Source organism: Aptenodytes forsteri, unplaced genomic scaffold (assembly GCF_000699145.1).
Source record: "Aptenodytes forsteri isolate BGI_AS27 unplaced genomic scaffold, ASM69914v1 Scaffold191, whole genome shotgun sequence".
In the NCBI taxonomy this organism is placed as follows: domain Eukaryota; kingdom Metazoa; phylum Chordata; class Aves; order Sphenisciformes; family Spheniscidae; genus Aptenodytes; species Aptenodytes forsteri.
In genome coordinates, this window is record NW_008794630.1 from 770,652 (window position 1) to 790,512 (window position 19,861).

The 19,861-nt window shown below is 48.8% G+C and overlaps 1 protein-coding gene across 1 annotated transcript in view; it reads right to left on the minus strand.

Moving 5' to 3' along the window:
• Positions 1-2,886: 2,886 nt before the first annotated feature.
• LOC103894096 (exocyst complex component 1) overlaps positions 2,887-19,861 on the minus strand; it is a 29,038-nt gene continuing 12,063 nt past the window's right edge. The window contains 12 exon segments of the mRNA XM_009273413.1: positions 2,887-3,042; positions 3,159-3,353; positions 4,989-5,185; positions 6,395-6,578; positions 7,410-7,650; positions 8,262-8,332; positions 8,689-8,799; positions 9,029-9,147; positions 15,007-15,100; positions 15,742-15,891; positions 17,038-17,147; positions 18,294-18,426. Coding sequence (XP_009271688.1) covers positions 2,887-3,042; positions 3,159-3,353; positions 4,989-5,185; positions 6,395-6,578; positions 7,410-7,650; positions 8,262-8,332; positions 8,689-8,799; positions 9,029-9,147; positions 15,007-15,100; positions 15,742-15,891; positions 17,038-17,147; positions 18,294-18,426 — 1,761 coding nt within the window.

Below are 19,861 nucleotides of genomic sequence, written 5' to 3' on the forward strand. Positions count from 1 at the left end.
AAGCAAGCAACGTCACAGGAGAATGGCAGGGGGAAAACGACGAGATTAGAAACAGGAGCTCTGAGCACTGCTCCCCACAGAGGTGTACCTTGACCCGAAGGACCTGGAAGTCCAACTACATAGAGCTGTTTGAAAAATCCCGGAAAAGGAGTCTGGATATTTCAGCCACATATCTCTCCCTTTGCAAGGGAAAGATGTGTTAATGTGCTATATTAAAGCACACAGTTGAGCTTGGTGCTCAGACTGGGGTGACTTGCTGTTAAGAAGAAGCAAAGACGTCCCTGGAGAAGAGGAGCTGTGGTGAGCAGCTGCAGTAGGCTCCCCACCTCGCCGGCAGCGGGCAACCTGCCTGTTCACCTCTTTCCCTCCAAGATTATTTTCTACCATGCAACATGCTGAGGTCTTATTGCCCTGCGAGGCACTTGCTGTCCCTGGGAGCACTGCAAAGCTCCCACTAATAAAAGATGTATGAGCTGCAGGTGCCGTGTTAACAGCCAATACGTAGCAAGGAGCAATAGAAAAGGAGCCTCAGGGTGACGTGCACAGCTTTGGGCACCTTTTCGGACACCCCCTCCTGCAAAAAGACATGTCTGAAGGGGTTCTCTGTGGCCCAAGGCAAAGTTAGAGATTTTCTCTTTCTTCCTCTACGAAACCCAAATCTGTCAAAAATAAAATGGAGTTTTGAAAGGTCTGAAGCTCTCTGGGCAGTTGGCTCCAACGGAGTGAGTAGTTCAGGCTGCGGAAAATCTGCCGGGCAAGTGGTTCAAGGCACAGGACATTCTGTGTTAAAATCGTTCTGCTTAGACCTTCTCCACCCAAGCTGCCCACGTTTCACTGTGTACAGCAACACGGCAAATAAAACCAGAATTTCTGATATGTGGAAATAGCTGAAAATGGTTTTTTGCCTCAGATCAAGGGAAAGAACATCTGTGGGTTGCTGTGGGAGGGAGCAGTCAAAGTCCCTCTATCCTTTTTGTACATCCTTTTTGGATTTTTCTCCCCTAATTGTCCAAGTTGGCCCACAGAATTTCCCCCAAAGCCACTCCATGGGTTATCATCTACTGTCAACTAGCAATGGTGAGGGTGAGTAGGTTAGACAAGCTAATCCCGGGACATGCAATACCACCCTCGTGCCTTCCTTGTCTTGAAGGTCACTGTGGGTTTACTCACACTGGAGAAGGCAGAGCTGAGGTGGAAATCCCACAGCCGGAGCCCAGCGAAAGGCTGTTCCTCCCCAGCACGGTGGTGTCCCTTAAGAGTCCTCCAGTGGGGGGACTGCCACCGGTCTCAACACGAAACAACAGAAAAGAAGAGGATGCCAATGCTCTGAATGGGGAAAGAGGCTCATAAATCTGCCCCGAGGGTAATTATGGAAAACAGACCACATTTATTTTCGAAACATGGGTGACAGCCCACTCCTGCAGGCTCTGCAGCAGCCTTCTGCCAGCTGGCCCGGACTGGGGCAAGCAGGACAGAGAGCTGCTCAGCTCACGCTACAGCCTCGCTTGGAGGAGGCTGTTGACACCCCTTCCCTCTGTCAGCCCCTGATTTTCACAAGACATGCAGGAGCTGACTGTCTTGGTGATTTCTGCTGTCCTGTCCACTCCAGACCAAGGGGTTTAATAGCTACACAGGGGGGCTGACAGACAGACGGACAAGCAGCAGGTGGACCTCCCAAACCTCATTTTCTTGGGAAAAATCCTAATATCTTTTCTTTACTAAAACTCCCAAAGTTGCTAGCACCCACAGGTGCTAGCAACGGGACCATTGACATTGACGCCTGACAGGGCTTTGAGGGCACTAATTGGCCTTAATAGCCCTGACCAGCCTCACCTGAGGGCTTCCACCCACACCCATGGGTCCTGGAGGATATTTAAGCTCTTCTCAGGGCCTTTACTCCATGCCTGACTTTTGGTGTAGGGGTGCTGGTCTCCAGCCTAGCTTCAGATGTGCCTCTACCTGGCCGATGACCCTGCTAGTCTAGATGTCAGCTTATAGACTAATATCCTTGTCCTTGACCCTGTGTCATCACTATGGGCCTGATTGATTGGGGTTTTTTTGTACTGAACCAAAGAGTTCAGGATCTTCAGTTTTTTAGAGAGAAGGTTATAATGGACAGCATGTTAGCCCCACGATTATCATCACAAGATACAGAGGCTGTATTTTCAACAATAAAAATATATATGCGAGTTGTGATGTTGCTACAGGATGCTTCATAAGAAAATGAGGTAAGAACAGGCAACTCCCTGAGAGACCAGTTTGGATCTCTAGAACTGTAGCATTTGCTCCACTCCAGTTTACGTGCAAGTAAATCCTTTCTCAGCTAAAAGCAATAAAACTTTTTATATTAATAACTCTGAACTTTCATCTGTCTCTACTGAAGAGCTGGTAGAGCAATGGTGCATGTTCTGATACCTGGATATAGTAACACTACACGCGTCTGGGTGTCTCGGTGTGTTGTAACCCTCTTGTTTTAGCACAGGTTCACTGTGAATTCTGAGAGTAGATAAAAAGGAGAGAGTTCGTGGAGAGAAGATGCCTTTTGCTGTTCAGCTGCACTGGGACTTCCCAGTGCAGGTCTGCTGAAAAGGTACAGTGCTGGCACTCACTTTGGCAGAAATTTGAGGTTTGGGAGGGTTTTTTTACCAGCTGCATAATGGTTTCTTGGAGCAGGGAAGCTGCGATTTGGGTCTGAAAACTCCACATCCCCAAGGGAGATCTAGCCTAAGACAGACAAGTCAGATGCACTTTGGCATTAAGTTCAGGATGGGACCCCCATATATCAAACTTCAGTTTGGGAAGGATTTTGAGTGTAGCATCTTAAAGGTGTAGCTGCAGACAAGGGTTCCTGAGCTGCTCCCAACAGACATCCAGGGAGGGTTGCCTTTACATGTTGGACAGAGTGATGGAGTTGAAGTAGCTCAGCAAGGCCTCCATGGTGAAGTCCATGGCAATCCCTGATCCTGCATAACAGCGTTGGATCAGATCCTCAAACTCTTGGTACTGACGTATGAACTCCTGCTCCATAGCGTGCCACACCACCTAGGGAAAAACAGACCGTCAGCTCCCTTCATCAGCTCGTGACTGCTATACATGCTTTGCAGTCCTGAACCCCCCCAAAACATCATAGCATGACACCCAGATCACACTCCAGTTACCGGCAAAAGATTTTCCTCTGGGGAGAGATCCTTGTGGATTTTCCTGTAGAGGGTCTCAAGGGCTCCTTTCACTTCCTTGCCAGGGTATTTTTCAATGACCTTCCTCAGCTCTTGCTTGCTGTAGGCCAGCTGAAAACTGACCTCTTCTTCTTTTACCCCTTGAGCCACACGGGCTTTCACCCCTTCAAAGAAGTGCTGGAAAGGCAAGGAGACATTCACTGATGAGCTGCCGTAAGGCGGACTCCTGTGGCAGGGCTGAAACCTGACCACTTTCCTCAGTTCCCTTCCCATGTCTAATTAAGTGGAAATGAAGTATTGGAGATTGTTTACTCTCCAGGAAAGCAGGGCATAGGGAATGTCATCAGTTCTCTTCCCTCCCTGCTTGGCAAGCAGCATATCTAAGTGTTGCAGTACCATGGAGCAATGGGACTGCTGGAAAAATCACTCATGTTCCTTGGTGCTTCGTACAGCTTTGCTCACTACAGGGGGTTTGGAGCCGGAGGTGGGGTTGGGGGAATCCCAGAATCTGCAGAAGTGTAAAGCAAAACTCAAGTTTTCTCAGTTCTTCCAGGATATCGTATGAAAGCAGGAAAAGCTGTTCTGTAGGGAGGAATTTCAAAAGGAGCGCATGTCCCACCCCAAGCATGGCTGTTGCTTGAGAGCCCAGGGCTATGCCAACCCCAAGGGATACAGACCTCAGCTAGCTTTCAGAAAAGTACCAGGAGCAGTGTAGCTCCACAAAAAGCTCAATGCCGACAAGTATTTTTTTCAGCATGAGTTTTTCAGACACAGAATCTGTCAGGCTAGAAGGGACCTAAGGAGGTCTCTAGTTCAACCTCCTGCTCAAAGCAGGTTCAACACTGCAATTTTGCTGTGGAGAAATACCCCAAAATCCTAAGGAATTTCAGAGGCAAAGAGGTTCCTAAATGCATAAGCTGTTTTCAAAAGCAGAAATGGGCTCCTACATTATTTAGGCCCCTTTGCAACTTCTCTTGATGTTAGCAAATTGTACTCAAACCTGAAGAGCTATGTGGTCTGCTAGAGAAGGTCATGTCAGGACTCCAGAAATCCCTGAGCAGAATGCGATCCAAGTACCCTCATATGTTACTTGCTTTGCTTTGTTGTAAGCAGTGAAATTATACTTTCCCTCACAGAGGAAGGACTTGAAGCCATTAACATCGCAGGGCTGCAGGTAGCATGAGACACTGAGCTGATCTTCCAGTCAAACCTACAAGATGTTTGACAGCAAAGACTGGAAATAAATCGAAAGTAACAGGCCCTATAAATAATTCAAGCTGATCTCAGTCTGAGAGACATTTTAGGCCAGTGAGAAGAGAGAAGGAGCAGAGCGAGGAGGGGTCTCGGGAGCAGCCATCGTCTCTGGGGGGAAGGGGGATGCCTGTTTGAGTTAGCAAAGCCAGATGCTCTTAGCTCAGTTAACAAAGCAGCCGTTTGGGAAGCGTGAAGCTGTGTTAGACTTATTAGTCCAGGCAGCCGTGCAAAAAGAAACCAGCATCTGCCAGACGCAGGCACACAACCCGGAGTGGGGGTCTGAACAGGTCCTCACACTGCCGCACGGAGGCTGGGTTGCAGAGCTGGTACCAGCATCTGACGCTGCTGAGCCCTGTCCTTGCTGGGGCTGTGCTGCATGGTGAAACCCAGCAGCAAGTGGTCAGAGAAGGTGTGGGAACATTGGGGATGTGACAACACACCGATATAATCCCAGACTGGATTTGGGGAGGGATGATTTGAACCCCAGTTAATTCATAATTTTGGGAAGTACAGTTGCCCTTTGAGACCCAGGCAAGGGTCAGTTTATCCTGTACTCACATTGAGCTTCTCCAGTGGCTGGCCCAGGTACTTGACATATTTCTCCATGTGCTCACTATACTTTTGCTTGGCTTCTCTCTTCTTGCCCTCCAGGCAGTGGATCTTCTTTTGGCACAGGAAGCAGTGAATGTGGTGGAAATTTTCCATCATGACCATATCTGTGTTCACCTTCAGGTTTGCTGAGGACAGACTATTGACTTAAAAGAAAGGAACAAATCAGGTATGGAAAGAAGACCCTGCAGGCTGGATCAGGAGGGACATGAGATGCAGACGCTGTCAGGCTTTGGTCACCAGTGGAGAGTTTAACCAAGAGCTGAGGTGAGCATCACCACAGGTTGTTCAGCTCTTCAACCACCTTGCCTTGCAGAGCTTTGGGGTCATGACATTTAATAACTGTTTACCCAAAAGGGTGCAGAGACATCCAAGTCCTGCCCTGTCCAAATTGGTTTCTGACCTGGGGGCCAGAGCGGCACATCAGCATGGCACACACTCAGCCTGCCGAGCGGAGGCATGGCTCACCACGCTGCCAGCCACTTGCCAGCTGGTCTGGAGAGGGCAAGAGCTTGAGTAGCTCGTTGTGCATGCAGGACAGAGGGGGCCTTTCTCACGCATGTCAGTAAAATGTCGTTAGGCTGTCTCATTTGAACCATCTGACTTCCAGTACCGGAGGGAGTAACTACCCATAACGCAAATACTGATCCCTGTTCATTAGCTTGATTCCCTATCTCACCTGCTTCACTGTAAACATTGTTGGAGCCTGGAAGGGGCTGTGTTCCTGAATTTATGAGCTGCTATTCAGTGGGTCACCCCAGGCTCATTTGCAGGCGGGAGCTGCCTCTTTACACCACCTAGTGATCTGTGGTTCAGAGGCTTGGAGCTGTTACTTCTGCAGCCCCTCGGGTCCTCTCCAAGCTGGGAAGCAGGGTCCCTCCACTTACAAACAGCTGTGAGCACCAGCTGGGACAACACAGGATCCTGCTGAAAGCTACCTGCCTTGCTCTCCCAACCCCTCTCTCCCTACCAATGTGCCTTGGTGTTTTGGGGGGAGTTGCTCTTCAGCTGCCACTGCTCCCAAGACCTCTGCGCTTGTAAGAAGAGTCGTCTGATCTGTAGTGAGGAGCTACTCCCTCCGTAGTGGGAAAGGAGAGATTGACATTAGATTCAAAGCTAAGCACATGTGTCTCAGCCCTGTCACAGCTGGGACCAGCCCGGTGTGGCATGCACCCATGCAGCTGGCATGCCACACTGAATTTGTCTGATGCTCCCAGGCTTTTGCTCAGGGAAGGCAGTTTCAGTGCCAGGAGGCAGGTAGCCTGCACATACCCTGCCCTGGTGGCTCAGCTGATTGCTAGTAACTCCTGAAGCTTGCCTGACTGATACATCCAACCGTCAGCCTTTGTACTCACTGCTGCTGAAGACACTGCTGGCCAGCCTGAGATGTGCTTCGTGCAGGTCCCCTCTCTGCCGAGCTGTCCTGAACACCACCTCCGAGAAGTTCACAAACTCCTCAAAGAGGCTCACGGAGGGCAGGATCCTGTCTTTCAACTTGCTGGGCATCTTTGCCTCCTCAATCTCTTTGCACAAGGTCTCCTGGCAACAACACACAAGACACGGCACTCTCAGATCTGATGTGGCCCCAGCCTCATTTTATGGCACAAGAAGGCATAGGCCAGAAAACAAGCAAAGAAATCAGTCGTGTATACCACTTTCTCCATTTACAATATCTTCCGTGGGAAGATATGTGAGCTTCCTTGTTTGAGGCTGGACGTGAAGCCGCGCTAGCTGCTCTCCTGGAGTTGGCGTACCTGGCCTCCCAGGCTATGCGGTTCTTTGCTGCAATCTCCCCATGCAGACACCCGCAGCTCCTAGGGCAGACCTGTTCACCACTGCCATTTCTTGCACTTCTCAGGCTGGTTTATGAGCAGACTTGCTGCTCCAGGTCTTGGCACAAACACAGTTGATGTCAACATGTGGCTTCCTTTGACCTCAGTGGACTCAGTGGTTCCTTGGCCAATTCTGATGGGCTCTTGACCCGCCCCCCACTCCCCTCCCTGCTGCTTGGTCCTGGAGCATGACCTGCTGTACCAGCAGGAGAACAGGAGAGCTTGGCTCCAGCCATCTGACATGCTGCTGTCACCCTCACAGCCTCCCAGTACTCTATATGGGGGAAACCCCTTTGGTTTGACTATCCTGGTAAAAGGAGGCACAGATGGCACTTAGGTTTATTGTGTCCCACCTCCCTCACACAGACACAATCATTGGTGCAATGAGGGTCTAGTCCTCCCAAAAGCAAAAAGCCAGATCCCTGCCTGATATAAACCAGTGCTGCCTTCGATGAAGAGCATGTTAGAAGTTTAGAAGATTCTGGAGGGGGTCAAACATCACTCAGGTCTACTTGGGCTTACTCCTACTGATACTCACAATGCATTTGTTGAAGCGGCTCTTGGCCAGGAACAGCATGTTGCCCAGGACAGTGTTAAGGAAGGATGAGTGGAGAGTTGAGGAAGAGCCCAACATCTCAAAGATGAAGTCATTCAAGGTAACCAGGACCTGCAAGCAGCTGAATGGGTGGACCTTACTGCAGACCTCTAGAAATCCTCTCAGCTCCGGTTCCAGGCAACTGAAGATCTCACTCAGCAGCTGGGTTGTAGGTTCTTCTAGTCTTTAACAAAAAAAAAAAAAAAAAAGGTAACCAATGAAATGGGGAGGGGCACTGGCCCTGTGGCCAGCTGCAGAGGCCAGGGCAAAGCTAAAGAAAGAATCAAAGCTTTCTGTATCACAGTGGAGCCTGTTTAGGCTTGGGTCATCCTTCAACTCTTTCACCATCTCTGCTTGTGGGAAGACGCTGAAATGTCCTGTTTTGCCAGCCAAATGAAAGCTTCCAGTGTTTTTATGCTGACATTTTTAATAAGATTTCTGTTCCGCAGTATATTTTCACTTCATGACATTGCTAATAAGGAAATAAAACCGATTGAAACATAGGGTTTTCCATGAAACATAAACCTCGCTTTCTGATCCACCCTGAAGCAGAACGACTGTGCTGGGGAAAGGCAGAACCAGTAGGCTCTGCTCAGCCCCTCTGCATGCCCAGCTATGATGCCTCCTGGTTTTTTTGCTATACAGGGCGCAAACCTGAGACCACTTAGTTGACATCAGGATGGTCAAGAGTGAAAAAAAAAAAAATCCCTCCATCAGTATGTCAGGCCGTTCCTGTAGGACACTCCAGACCATGCCCTTGTCAGAGCAGCCAGCTGTATCTCATCACCCACGTACTGGCTCTGAGGCTTGGTGCAAGGAGGGTCCTCTGGAGACGCCATGCCCGCTCCTCCCTCAGTGGCAGATGCCTGAAAGAAAGAATGGGATGGAAAATATGATTTGTCTGCCCTCCCTCAGAGAGGAAAACTTGAGATCTGGGCTTCATTTCTGCTGCCTCATATTGGAGTCCTGTGTTTAATGCTTAGAGATCCTGTGATTTTGCTGGAGCTGTCAGTTAAGTTCAATGCAATTCTCCTCTGTCATCAGGAGGTCTTAAGCTTCCCCACTACTGATACCACTGACAATTGCCAGAGGACAAGAGCCCAGGAGAGCTCAGGTATCTGATAGAGGTAAGCAGCCACCCCACTGTGCCTGCTGAGGCTTGTATCAAGCTGGAGGGAGGACTGACTATAGGGACTGGAGAGGACATAGTCCTCACACGTACCTCCAGCACCTGCAGTTCTGTAGCGTCCTGGCTTAGCTGGAAGAATTTCTCAATGAACTGCTGCTCTGCGGTGCAAAGGGGTTGCAGCTCTCTCAGCACCTGCTCCAACACCTGCTTAGAAACCATCAGACACGTTAGAAAACCTTCTAGCACACAGTGAGGACACCGGAGTAGATGTCCATGTCCACCTGAAGTGACATCTAAACCTGGTCAGCAGTACAAAACATCTCTGCTTCTGCTCCAAGTACACGGCACTAGAGAAAGGACCATGGGATGGGTTGCAGCGCTGGCACAGCTCCTACGGGACACATGAACCCTTTAGAAAACCTCAGCTCCTTACCTCGATGACATTGCCTTTGCCCGGTGTGTTCTCCTGGCCTTCTCTGCTCCCAGGGAGACTCCATAGAGACAGCTGCTGGCTCCCCATCGCCATCAGCTTCTCTAGGCATTCCTGAAGACCTGCACAGTATGTCAGTAAGTGGTTAGACATCTCCATCCCTCTTGGCCTCTCCAGCTCCTTTGATCATTTTAACAGATTTAAATGTCTCTTTTTATGTCTGATCTTACGTGTGAATTGGCCTTTTCCGGTTGGATTCAGATGTACGGGGGATGCAGGTTTTGCTCTCGTTTATCTGCCTTCTCATCTGTTTCTCTCTCTTTTTCATTACTCTTTTTTTATTTCACTGTCTGTGATGCTTTCCCCTTTGCTATTTAGTGCTTAATACTAACCCTTGAGGACTGGGGAGTGAAAAATCCTAGGTGATAAGAGCATAAATTGGCAGAAATGCCTGCAAGAGTTTCAGGGAAAATGTTTGTTGCTTAGTTTTGATGGTAAATCGCCATAAAACAGTATCCAGGTGGGGGGAGGTTGGCTTTTTTCCAAAAACTAGCCTTTAAAAATTATAAACATTCACCTGGAAATTAATACACTTTTCGAATATTACCAGTTTTTAACCACACGGTTTTCACTGGGTCCCTGGCTTAAGTGGAAAAGTTGAAAAATTTCTTTGAAATGTGCATTAAAAAAATACTATTATGCTCACTGAAAGAAATCAGTGGGGAAACATCCCTATTATTTTCTAATTAATTCTAACAATTGGTATCATTCCACTAACCCCAGAGGTCCTGGGTGAGTCAGGCCAGCTCTCCGTTTCTCATAACATCCGAAATATCCTTATTCAAGCTACTACCTGCAGGGCTTTTACCTTTGGAAAGGATTTGTCAGATGCCCTACATGCTGAGCAGGGATGAGAGATGACAGACAGCCCTGCTGTCTGTTAATAAGCTGCTTCATAATCTTTTTTCCACCCTTATGCAATGGGTGATGATAATTTCACTTGCTGGGAAGTGGCAAAACCAGGGAAAAAATATCTCCCCACGGCAAACAGGAAAGAATTTTACGCACCTGTAAATTTCAGTGTGGAAAAGGGAATGGGAAAATGAGGAGAAAAGATTTAATTATCGGCTCACAATTAATTATAAACAGCTTGGGGTTTGCCTTCTAAATTCTCCCATAATACTGAAACAAAGCAATAAATCATCAGGTGGTATATTTAGAAGCGATTGGCATAAATAATCCTTTATGAGGGCAGGGAATCAACCCTAAAAATACACGGCCACAGTAATCAGTAGAAAGAAAGAGGCACGGAGAGCTAGAGCAAGCCTGGGATATTTTAAAGCAGGGCTCAGGGATGTTATTAGGCAAGTGTCCTTGCAGCCTGGGCTTTTATCCATGCAGCTGCTCACCCCTAGGAGCAGCTGAGCAGGTGAAACGTCAGGAAAGACCTTGGATGAGGTTCCCACAGAACTTCACCAGAGCCAAACCTTCCCTGCAAAACAGCCTGAGACCAACCGATTTTGCAGAAAATATTTCAGCAGGGGTCTCCAAAAGTCCCCGGGAGCTGGGAGAGGCCGTGCTCGCTTTCAGTGTCCATTGCTGCCAAGCTCCTTCAGCAGAAGGACATGTGCATGCATTTCCAGGGTGCTGCTGACCCTGCTGAGTCAAGACGAGGTCAGCTTCACCTCCGGAGGGAGGTGATGCTCTCCCTCCTGCTTTGTCCCCAGGGTCTCCAGGGACAGGCGGGTGAATCTCAGTTGGTAGCAGTGCAAGCCCCAGGGAAGGTGCCTTTCTGCAGCTGGCAGAAGCTCCATGGATACAATTTTCTAAAAATTCCCACTATTACTAATTGCACTCTACAATGATGTCATGGCTGTCGTTTCAATGTGCTGCTCACATTAACGGTGGGCTGAGCATCCCCAACCAAGCCTGGGGCTTCCTACCTGCCCCAGACCTCTTCTCACCCCAGCAAAGCACGGTGCCAGCACACCCCAGCACGGGCAAAGCTCATCCCATCTCGTCCTGGCCCCGGGAGCAACACCAGCAACAGGCAGATGCCTTTGGGTAATTTATAACAGTGCAGTAACAGGCTTGTAACCATCAAGGTGTCCTGCTATTGCTGCAATGGGTTTCACAGACACTGGATTTTCTCCTGGGATTTTAATTACTCCCATTTTATGGGACTCGCATAGGCATTAAAGGTAGACAAAGTACTGAAGAGAAATCACTGGTTTAACATTTACCGAAAGGGGATCAGGCAGACTGGCTGCAACACAAGCCCTACGCTATCTTTTTTTTAATTTAACAGATCTGTTTTCATAAAGGGCACCTTTAATAGCCATCTCTGCCCCTGCAATGTCCCCCATTTTAATGGCTTTCTGAGCAGACCCAGCTGTGCTCTGGGAGGAGACAAACCTGGGTGTTTTTATTTTCTATCACCCAGCAGAATTAAAGTCCCTTGCTCAGAGCTCATCAATCACTTTGCAAATAGGAACCAGGGCCTCTTTATCCTATACACAATCTTCATTATTTCCTTCTGTTTAAATAAAAGCAATCACCCTTCTTCAGGAAATGGCACTTGATCACATTATCTTATAAACCACAGGTCGGAGTTTGCTTCCCCACTGCTAATTCCCCAGGCTTGCTTGCTGCCAGTACGTTCATTACTTCTTATCAGGAATTCCTATTTTTAAGCGAGAAAGAGCATGTTTCCCCAGGAAAAGCTGGAGGAGGGGGTGGGGGGTGGGGTGAGAGGAACATTATCTTTTTTAACTGTTTGTTTTACCCTACGTGGCAGGTGAGGCAAACCATACGCCCCTCTCTGCCGGGCTGAGTGCAGGAGCCACGTGGTGAGCTGGTCCCTGTATGAGTGAGGCATAAAACAGCTGGAAGCTGGAAGCAAATTGATCCTGACTAGAATATCTCATTACAATGACTGCTTTATTGATGCGCACGCCCCTTCTTCCAAGTAGGGTGGGCAGTGCGGGACATCCATAAGGACAAGACCCAGCGCCGGCTGTGTGGCAGCGCGGGGACGGCAAAAGCAAGCGAGCCCTGGGGAGCCACACGAAATGGCCGTGTCCTGTCCCAATACGTTATTGCCAGCTCTGACAGCCGCCCCGGGGAGAGCTTTCCCCAGGCACTGCATCTGCCATGAGCTGGAAAGGAAGCACAGGAACAGTGCTCTGTTCTGCTCGGGGCCCTCCACCTGGGCCAATACATCCTCACGAGGTGTCATCACCAACCCATCACTGTCTGCTTGAACGTAGGTATCCTCCCTGGCGTCCAGATCGCAGCAGCAGGGACTGCCAAAGTGTTCGAAGGGTGGGTATCCCAGATCCAACAAGTGATGCATCGAGTGCTCCAGCACTGCTGGGTCCCTGGCACCTCCGAGGAGGGAGGAGGACATTCAGGGTGACAACGTGTGTTGTAACAGCCCCATGGGAGAAGCGTCTTCCTTTACAGTTCTTATGAAATGCTATCCTTTTTCAGAAAGTCCGTATCTCAGTCTTATCCTGGGATTATTATTACCGTCTCATTTTATTTTCCTGTCATCTGCTTGCTATAGGCTTTCCTGAGTCCTCCAGCATCAGAGACAGCTTGTAGCAACAAGTACGGCAGGTTAACGGCATTATGCACAAATAATTTCCTATCACCACTTTTCAGCGTGTCCCTTTGATTTAATTGCCTGTTACCTTGTTTTTAAATTACAAGGAGAGTAAAAATGTCCTGTTGACTTTCCCTACACAACTTATTTTTTGACCCTTTTTATCATGTTACTATTTTTTTTTGATGCTTTTTATCATGTCACTACTTTTCTGCTGGAACTAGCAGAGAGATTTTGATCCCCGTTTTTCCCTCTCTTGGCTCCATAGTTTGGCAAATCATTTTGGCATGGAAAAATAGATTTCTGGTGACTATAAAAACATTTCCTGGAGGTGTTCGCTCTCTCCATTTCTAGCAAAATTTCAAAAAGGAGCATTTTAATTAAGGATTAGTATCTGAGCTTCTACTGTCTCTTTCTTCCTTCAAAGGGGATAAATTTTTGAAAATGACTAGTGGGGAGAAAGCATTTTTTCTTTTCCCCTCCTCTTCTTGCCAGTGGCAAAAGACTATTTAGGTGAAATTTTCCTTCTTTCTTTTCAGGACTTGTGTGCTCCGTTGCAGGTACGTGTACACTGCCAGCACTGCCCATCCCGGTTTGGTCCCATGGTCCCGAGGTCCCCTGTTTTCCTGGTATGTGTGGCGGAGCGTCTTTCCCAGGGGAACTGGCACTGGGGAGGGAGGAGCTGGAAGGGGTGGTGGGTGTGTTGAGATACGGTTGTGATGCGCACCCAAAAACGGGAGCGGAGAAGCGCTCCCGTGTCCCTCTTCAGACACAGCCACCAGCATCTGGGCACTGCAGTCTGCTGCTGTTGGCCCACCCTGCACTGGGACTGACTGGGGCAGTACTGGGAGCGCAGCAAGGGGGTGAGCAGACCCAGCGCTCAGGTCCACTCGTGCTTCTGGGTGCTGTGCCCCTTCACCTCTGCGAGGAGGGAGCTGCTGCAGCTGCCATGATGCAGAACAAAGCGATGCCGAGTGCTCCCACCCGGAGGGATGCAGGGCCAGTCGACAGCCACAAAATTTGGGATGCAGAGGAAGCTTCTGTTACCCCAGCATGGGAAAAGCTGCCAGCAGAAGCACTGTCCTATTCCCACTCTTGTGCAAGTTGCTGCTAGCACAGGCTCTCTCCGTCCCTGCTTGAGACTCACCAGGTTCTTCATAGATCCCCAGAGCAGGGAGGAGATTACAGCAAAACACCCAGATATTAGCTCTTCCCTTCATGGCCAATTCTGAAACTGAGGGGAAGAGCCCTGGAGGGCTACAGAAGTGGAAATCATGTGCAGTGTTCTGATCCTGCAGCCTGGTGAGCTTCAGGGTAACTCCCTCCAGCTGCCCATGGCCCAGGCTCCCTAACTCTCTCTTGTACCCCACAAGAGTGGCATGGACTTCACCCCAGAAGACAAAGGATGGGCAAATATCAGGGCAGTTGTGTCAGCTGGACAGGGGCTATTGGTATGATCGCTGCTGTGGGGCCAGCACAGCAACCGCAGGGAGGCAGAGCCCTTCGCCAGGATCCTTCAGCCACCAGCCCCGTTTCCTTCCCTAGCCTTCGTCCTCTGGCTCCGGGATCTGGACACAAGTGATGAAGTAGGTGCAGAGCTGGAAGAGGCCGAGCTAGCATTCTGATAGACTAAACACACCATGCAAAGTGGGTTTTGACATTCAAGCGGGGCCAAGCTGGCATGGAACTTTCCATCACAGTGCTTTGTTTTGCTGAAGGAAAATGTGACTTCTGCGCAATCAAAAACTTCCAGAGGAGACAGATCAGTTTCTCTTTTTATCTTCAGAAACACCTGACTGGAATATTTTGAGTCAGATGCAGCGATTTCTGTTGAAATGATCACCTTGGGACAACACAGCCCCACAGTCAGCTCTCTATGAAATCATTCTGTTCTCACAAATATTGCTATGAATACACTCGTGTCTTCAGGGACAGGCTTGGTGACACCTCTTTACAAGGAAAAGAGTGTCTGAGGGGTCCGTGACCAGCTCTGCTGGCACGAAATGTGGACCAGGCATTAGCCAGGCAGTCCCACGTCCCCCTCTCTTACGGCTCCTCAGGACACGATCTCAGCCACCCATGCATCATTTGTGAGTCCTGCGAAGGGAAGGTGCACAAAATCTACAGCTCTGAGAAGCAGCTAAACAAAACTGGACAATCCACAGAGCCAAAGCTCACACGAAGACTGGCTGGTGTAAAGCAGAGTCAGCTTTGTCATGTGCTGCCAGCTGCAGACCCAGTCCATGGAGGAGAAAGTAAATTCAAGGCACAAAATCTGGGGAAGACACCTGTGATAGAGGACGATTGCCGTGTTCCCTACTTGCAAATAAATCACTGCTCAGCGGCACAAAAGTCATATTTGCGAATCACTCACCTCCTTTTCTTCTTCCTAACAAGAAGGTTTTGGCTTGCTCAAAAAAGGCTTCGACTTCCCGGTCATAGAGTCTTCTGAGGTTCTGGGCATAGACCTGGAAAGACCAGACAGACACAGAAATTCCTGGTGTATCTCATCTCTCTACGAACAGTGCCCATTTCATAGCTTTTTCTTCAGCTGCCCGCTTAAAACAAAAGTCAGTAGATGGCAACTGAAACAGACCTATTGGTTTTGGTGTGTAAGACCTTCAGAAAGGCAAAAACCAGCATGAAAAATAGAAACCAAGCCTCAGTGATACAAAAAGAACCATCTCAGTTACTGAACAAAGTCCCTATTAACAGAAGAGGCCAAGGACTTCAAGATGCCCCTTCCCTAGAACCCTTTAAATAAAGCAGTATGGAATAAAATACAAGATTAACCACATTCATTTAATGCTTATCGCTCTCATTCAGTAGAGAAATGGCCAGATGAAAGCAAAAAGACCAAATTTTAGCATTTCAGACCTTTTCCTTCAACACAATGTCTGCCACCGAGTCCCAGACTGCTTTCTGTCAAGCACAGAGGTCCAACATCATGTGGCCAAGTTGGCCAGACACTCTCCTAGAAGGGCCAAATGCTGGAAGCTCGTTGGTGGTATGGATTTGGTGAAACCAAGCTCTCGTCACGAATTAACCAGTTTGACTAATCTGTTCCTGGTGGATGGTTTGCAATATTTGTTCAGGATTTCAGCCATACCTTGGGGAGATTATAGAACAGAACGGGGTTGGCGTTCCTCAGCCAGGCCATGAGCCGGGCGTAGGGCACCAGTTCCTCATGGTGGAGTCCATGGCTTGGAGCAGATAGCTTGTTAACGGGCTGACCGAGAGCAGGGACCTGAGCATTACCCTAAAGCAACAGAAACGGCAGAAAGAGTCAAATAAAACATAGCCTTGAAAAGCTCTGGAAAACAGTTTTTTCATAATTGCCCTTGAATTTCCAGTTCTGAATATGTTGGAGAAGCAAAGTTAAAGGGTGAAGCAGAGCACGCATGATCACTTTGAACTCTAGTTTTAATCCCATGTTGTGGGAAAAATTCTGAGCCCAGAGGAATGAGCTGGCCCATCAGTAACATGTGGGATACTCCAGCTAAGCACACTGGTCAGGAGAAGACACAGGAGAAAAGCTCATTGTTCAGAAGCATGCTGGAAACTGTCCCTCCAAGCACTGGGCAGTGGGTATGCCGCTGCGGTGGGATGCAATGGAGAGGAAGGATGCTGCACAGTTGACGCAGCCCATCTGCCAGGGCCCGGCAGTGCTGGGACATCACACCTACAGACTCGGAGTCATGTAGGTGGGATGGGAGCTCAGCAGGTTCAGAGCAGGTCCAGGCAGAGCCGCTTGCTCAGGGACGTGTCCAGTCAGGGTCTGAAAATCTCCAAGGATGGAGATCCCACAGTTCCCTCACAGTTCCCTGCCAGTCACATCCCTTCCCAGAGTCAATGCTTGAAAGTAAATGCTAAAGATTTAAGGATATAATGCTAAGGATTTGGGAGTAGCTCCTTTTCTTTTCATGAAATGAAATCTGGAAGAGTAACATTTTCCTTTCAGCTTTCTTCCCACAGAGACAATTCCACCATATCTTTTAAATTGCAAGACGAGCACTTGAAAACGTTAATCAAAGGATCAAGAGATCGGCTTTTATCCTGGGATTTTATGTTACAAACAGACGAACAACCACCACCACTCCTGAAGTAAAACAAGAAAATCTAAAGCAAAAATCTTTAGGCCTAAGCACTTTTTAACACGACCAGAGGATTAATGACTGTCATGGGAGGGAACCTGATAGCCTGATAGACGCAGAATTGCGCTGGATTTCTTCTGCATGCCTGCAAAACTAACCAGAGGGCTAGGGGGCAACAGCAGGGTGAAGGCATGTGGAAAGACTTTTGGAGAATCCTCTTACGGTGGCCTCCCCTATACCGCTGGTACTATTTTACCAGAATATTCAAATCTCCCAGGATTTTGAGCTGCCACGTGAAGAGCGAAGCCCACCTGCAGCTTGAAGATGCTCGTAATGTGATTGATGAAAGAGTTTTCAAAGTTCTGCTTGAGAGTTTCAAACATGATCAGCTGCTCAGCCACAGACTGCAGTTTCCGGTAACCTTGAGGGAAAAAAGAGAGGGTGTCGTGGTCTGGAGGGGCATGAGCTGTCGTGGCTGAAGACCAACGTCACTCAGCACACTGGCAAATAAAACAGGTCTTCAAGGAGTAAGTTCTGGGATAAATGCTACCACCCAAAAGCCAACAAAGGGAAAAAGATTTGCTGTGGTACCAAGCAAATACAGAGAGGGAGGGAGTTTAAATTTAAAAAAAAAAATAATTGCAAAGCATCCATCAGTCCGACCATGGTCAAGGACAAACACCCAGCCTCTTCACAAGGAAAGCATGGGATTTCATGCCAAGATCAGGTCCCTGTACACCGGCAGGTCTCCAACAACACCCACAGTGGATACTGCTGCAACGAATTATCATTTTTCCATGCTCAAGTACAGACAACAGGGTTGCCTCAAGAGACCACAATTTCTAAACATGTCTTTCCACCAGTTCCTTTCTGAACTATAAGAGGTGTTGTACACAGATGGCAGACAACGATGCCTTACATCCAGGTATTTAGAGGAATTGTATAGATGCTTGCCATAAGTTTGCCTCAACTTTAATGTAAACTGGACCAGCCGGTGCCTGAGTCCAGAGGGAGGTGCCTGCAGACCTGCCTGTGGTGAGTGGATGCCCTGGCTTGGCTGTTTGCAGCATGAATTGGATTTCTCTAGGGATGGAGCCAATCCTGCCCCAGCTACTTTTCTCCATGGATGTTCAGAAGTAATGTTACATTGGCTTTCCCAGCCCTGCTTGACTGTGCTTTTAGGTGAAGCTGCTGAAGACTTTGAAAGCTTCAGCAATATCTTCAGAAGAAAGCCAACCCTGCAAGCCTGTTTCCCCAGCTTGCAGCTCCAGGTGTGCTGCAGGGTGCTCTGCACCGTACACCCCCCCGTACCCCCAGGACAGTGCTGCTGCTTAGCTTCCCAAATACATGCCTGCCTTCTATTTCTTTTCTGCTTTGCTCCAGGCAGCCTGCAGGGCTGGCCAGCAAGTGTGTGAGCTAATTCCTGGGAACACCCCCTCCGGCTTCAGCGGTCCAGGGGCACCTGCAGAGGCTGGGCAGCACAGGATGGTGCTGGGTGTGCAGCACAGGTTGTGGATGGGCTGGTGGCTCTGCCATTTGCAGACATAAATCTCTGCGCTCTACTCACCGGGCTGTATCTGGATGTTCATGCAGCCAGATAAAGCCTCTGCTGCAGCAATGCAGGCTTTCACTCTGCTGGGGCTGGAAAGATCTGCCCGGCTTAGGGCATCGCAGTGTTCCCTGCTGAGGTTGAGGTGGGTCTAAAAACAAAGCCAGAAGAGAACAGGTACAAGCACAGCCAGCTTCTCATCCCTTCTTATTCCACCCAAAAGGCTGCTGGCTTGAAATAGCCAAGTGCTACTTTCAGCTGCCAGGCTGCATGTGTCCGTCAAGAAGACCATGCTGCTCTATCCCCACCAAAAACAAAGGTCTGCACAGTAACAACTGCAGCAGTCGCCAAGGAAGCCCTGGCAAACCTCAGCATGAGTTTCCAAAGGGCTGGCTCCTCTGGGATCACTACTGGCAGCCAAGTGGTGGGGAGGAGAAAGAAAAAGCTAAGGAAGCCGCAGCTTGAGTTACTCAGAAATGAAAAGGTCATGGAATCATAGAATCATAGAATCATTAAGGTTGGAAAAGACCTCTAAGATCATCGAGTCTAATCATCGACCCAACACCACCATGCCCACTAAACCATGTCCCTCAGCGCCTCATCTACACGTCTTTTAAATACTTCCAGGGATGGTGACTCCACCACTTCCCTGGGCAGCCTGGTCCAATGTTTAACCACTCTTAAAAAAAGTCCTATCACTAGGGAAGGAGAAGAGACCGACCCCCACCTCGCTACAACCTCCTTTCAGGGAGTTGTAGAGAGCGATGAGGTCTCCCCTCAGCCTCCTTTTCTCCAGGCTAAACAACCCCAGTTCCCTCAGCCGCTCCTCATCAGACTTGTTCTCCAGACCCCTCACCAGCCTCGTTGGCACAGAGGTCAATGGCATAGAGGTCACCGTAAGCAGTGGAAGTGAGGATTAGCTGTGCTATTACTGCACAGTTCTTGCATTTATGGTATGTTTGTAAACAATTTGCTTTCCCATATTCCCAGAGCTCATCAAAAGTCTTTCCACTGGCTGTGCTGTCCCCTGCACCAGTGTCTCTGTGGCTATGAGGTACTGCAGAGAAAAGCTCCTTACTCCGCAGTGGATGCTGAGACAGGCTGATGTGCACAAAGTCCACCGCTGATGGCAGACATCGACTTAACAGTTAAGTTACCTTCAAGGGTGGAAAAAAAAAGAAAAAAAGAAAAAAAGAAAGCAAAGGAGAGAAAAGGAATGGGGAAGCTCCTATCAGTGGGAAGTGGGAAGAGAAGCAACAGGGTCCCTGGGCAAATAGTCTCTCCAGGGCTCCTCTCCAGGGCAACAGGGAGTCCCCAGAATGCTTTTCCCATGGTAGATGTATAGTTTGCCTCAGGACCCTCCCAAAGTCCCCAGTGGTTTCTCTGCATGTGAGGTTATCAGTGCTGATGGGAGCATGCTTTGACCCGGGGCGGGTGTTGCATGCACTGGCTCTAATTGCTCATTAAGTACTGTGCTTGCATATTCCTGGGTAATGATTATTGGTTATTGAAATGACTCTTATTTACTAACGAGAGCGGTTTTTCCCTAGTACAAAAATATAGACTGAAAGCTGCCAAGTGAAGGG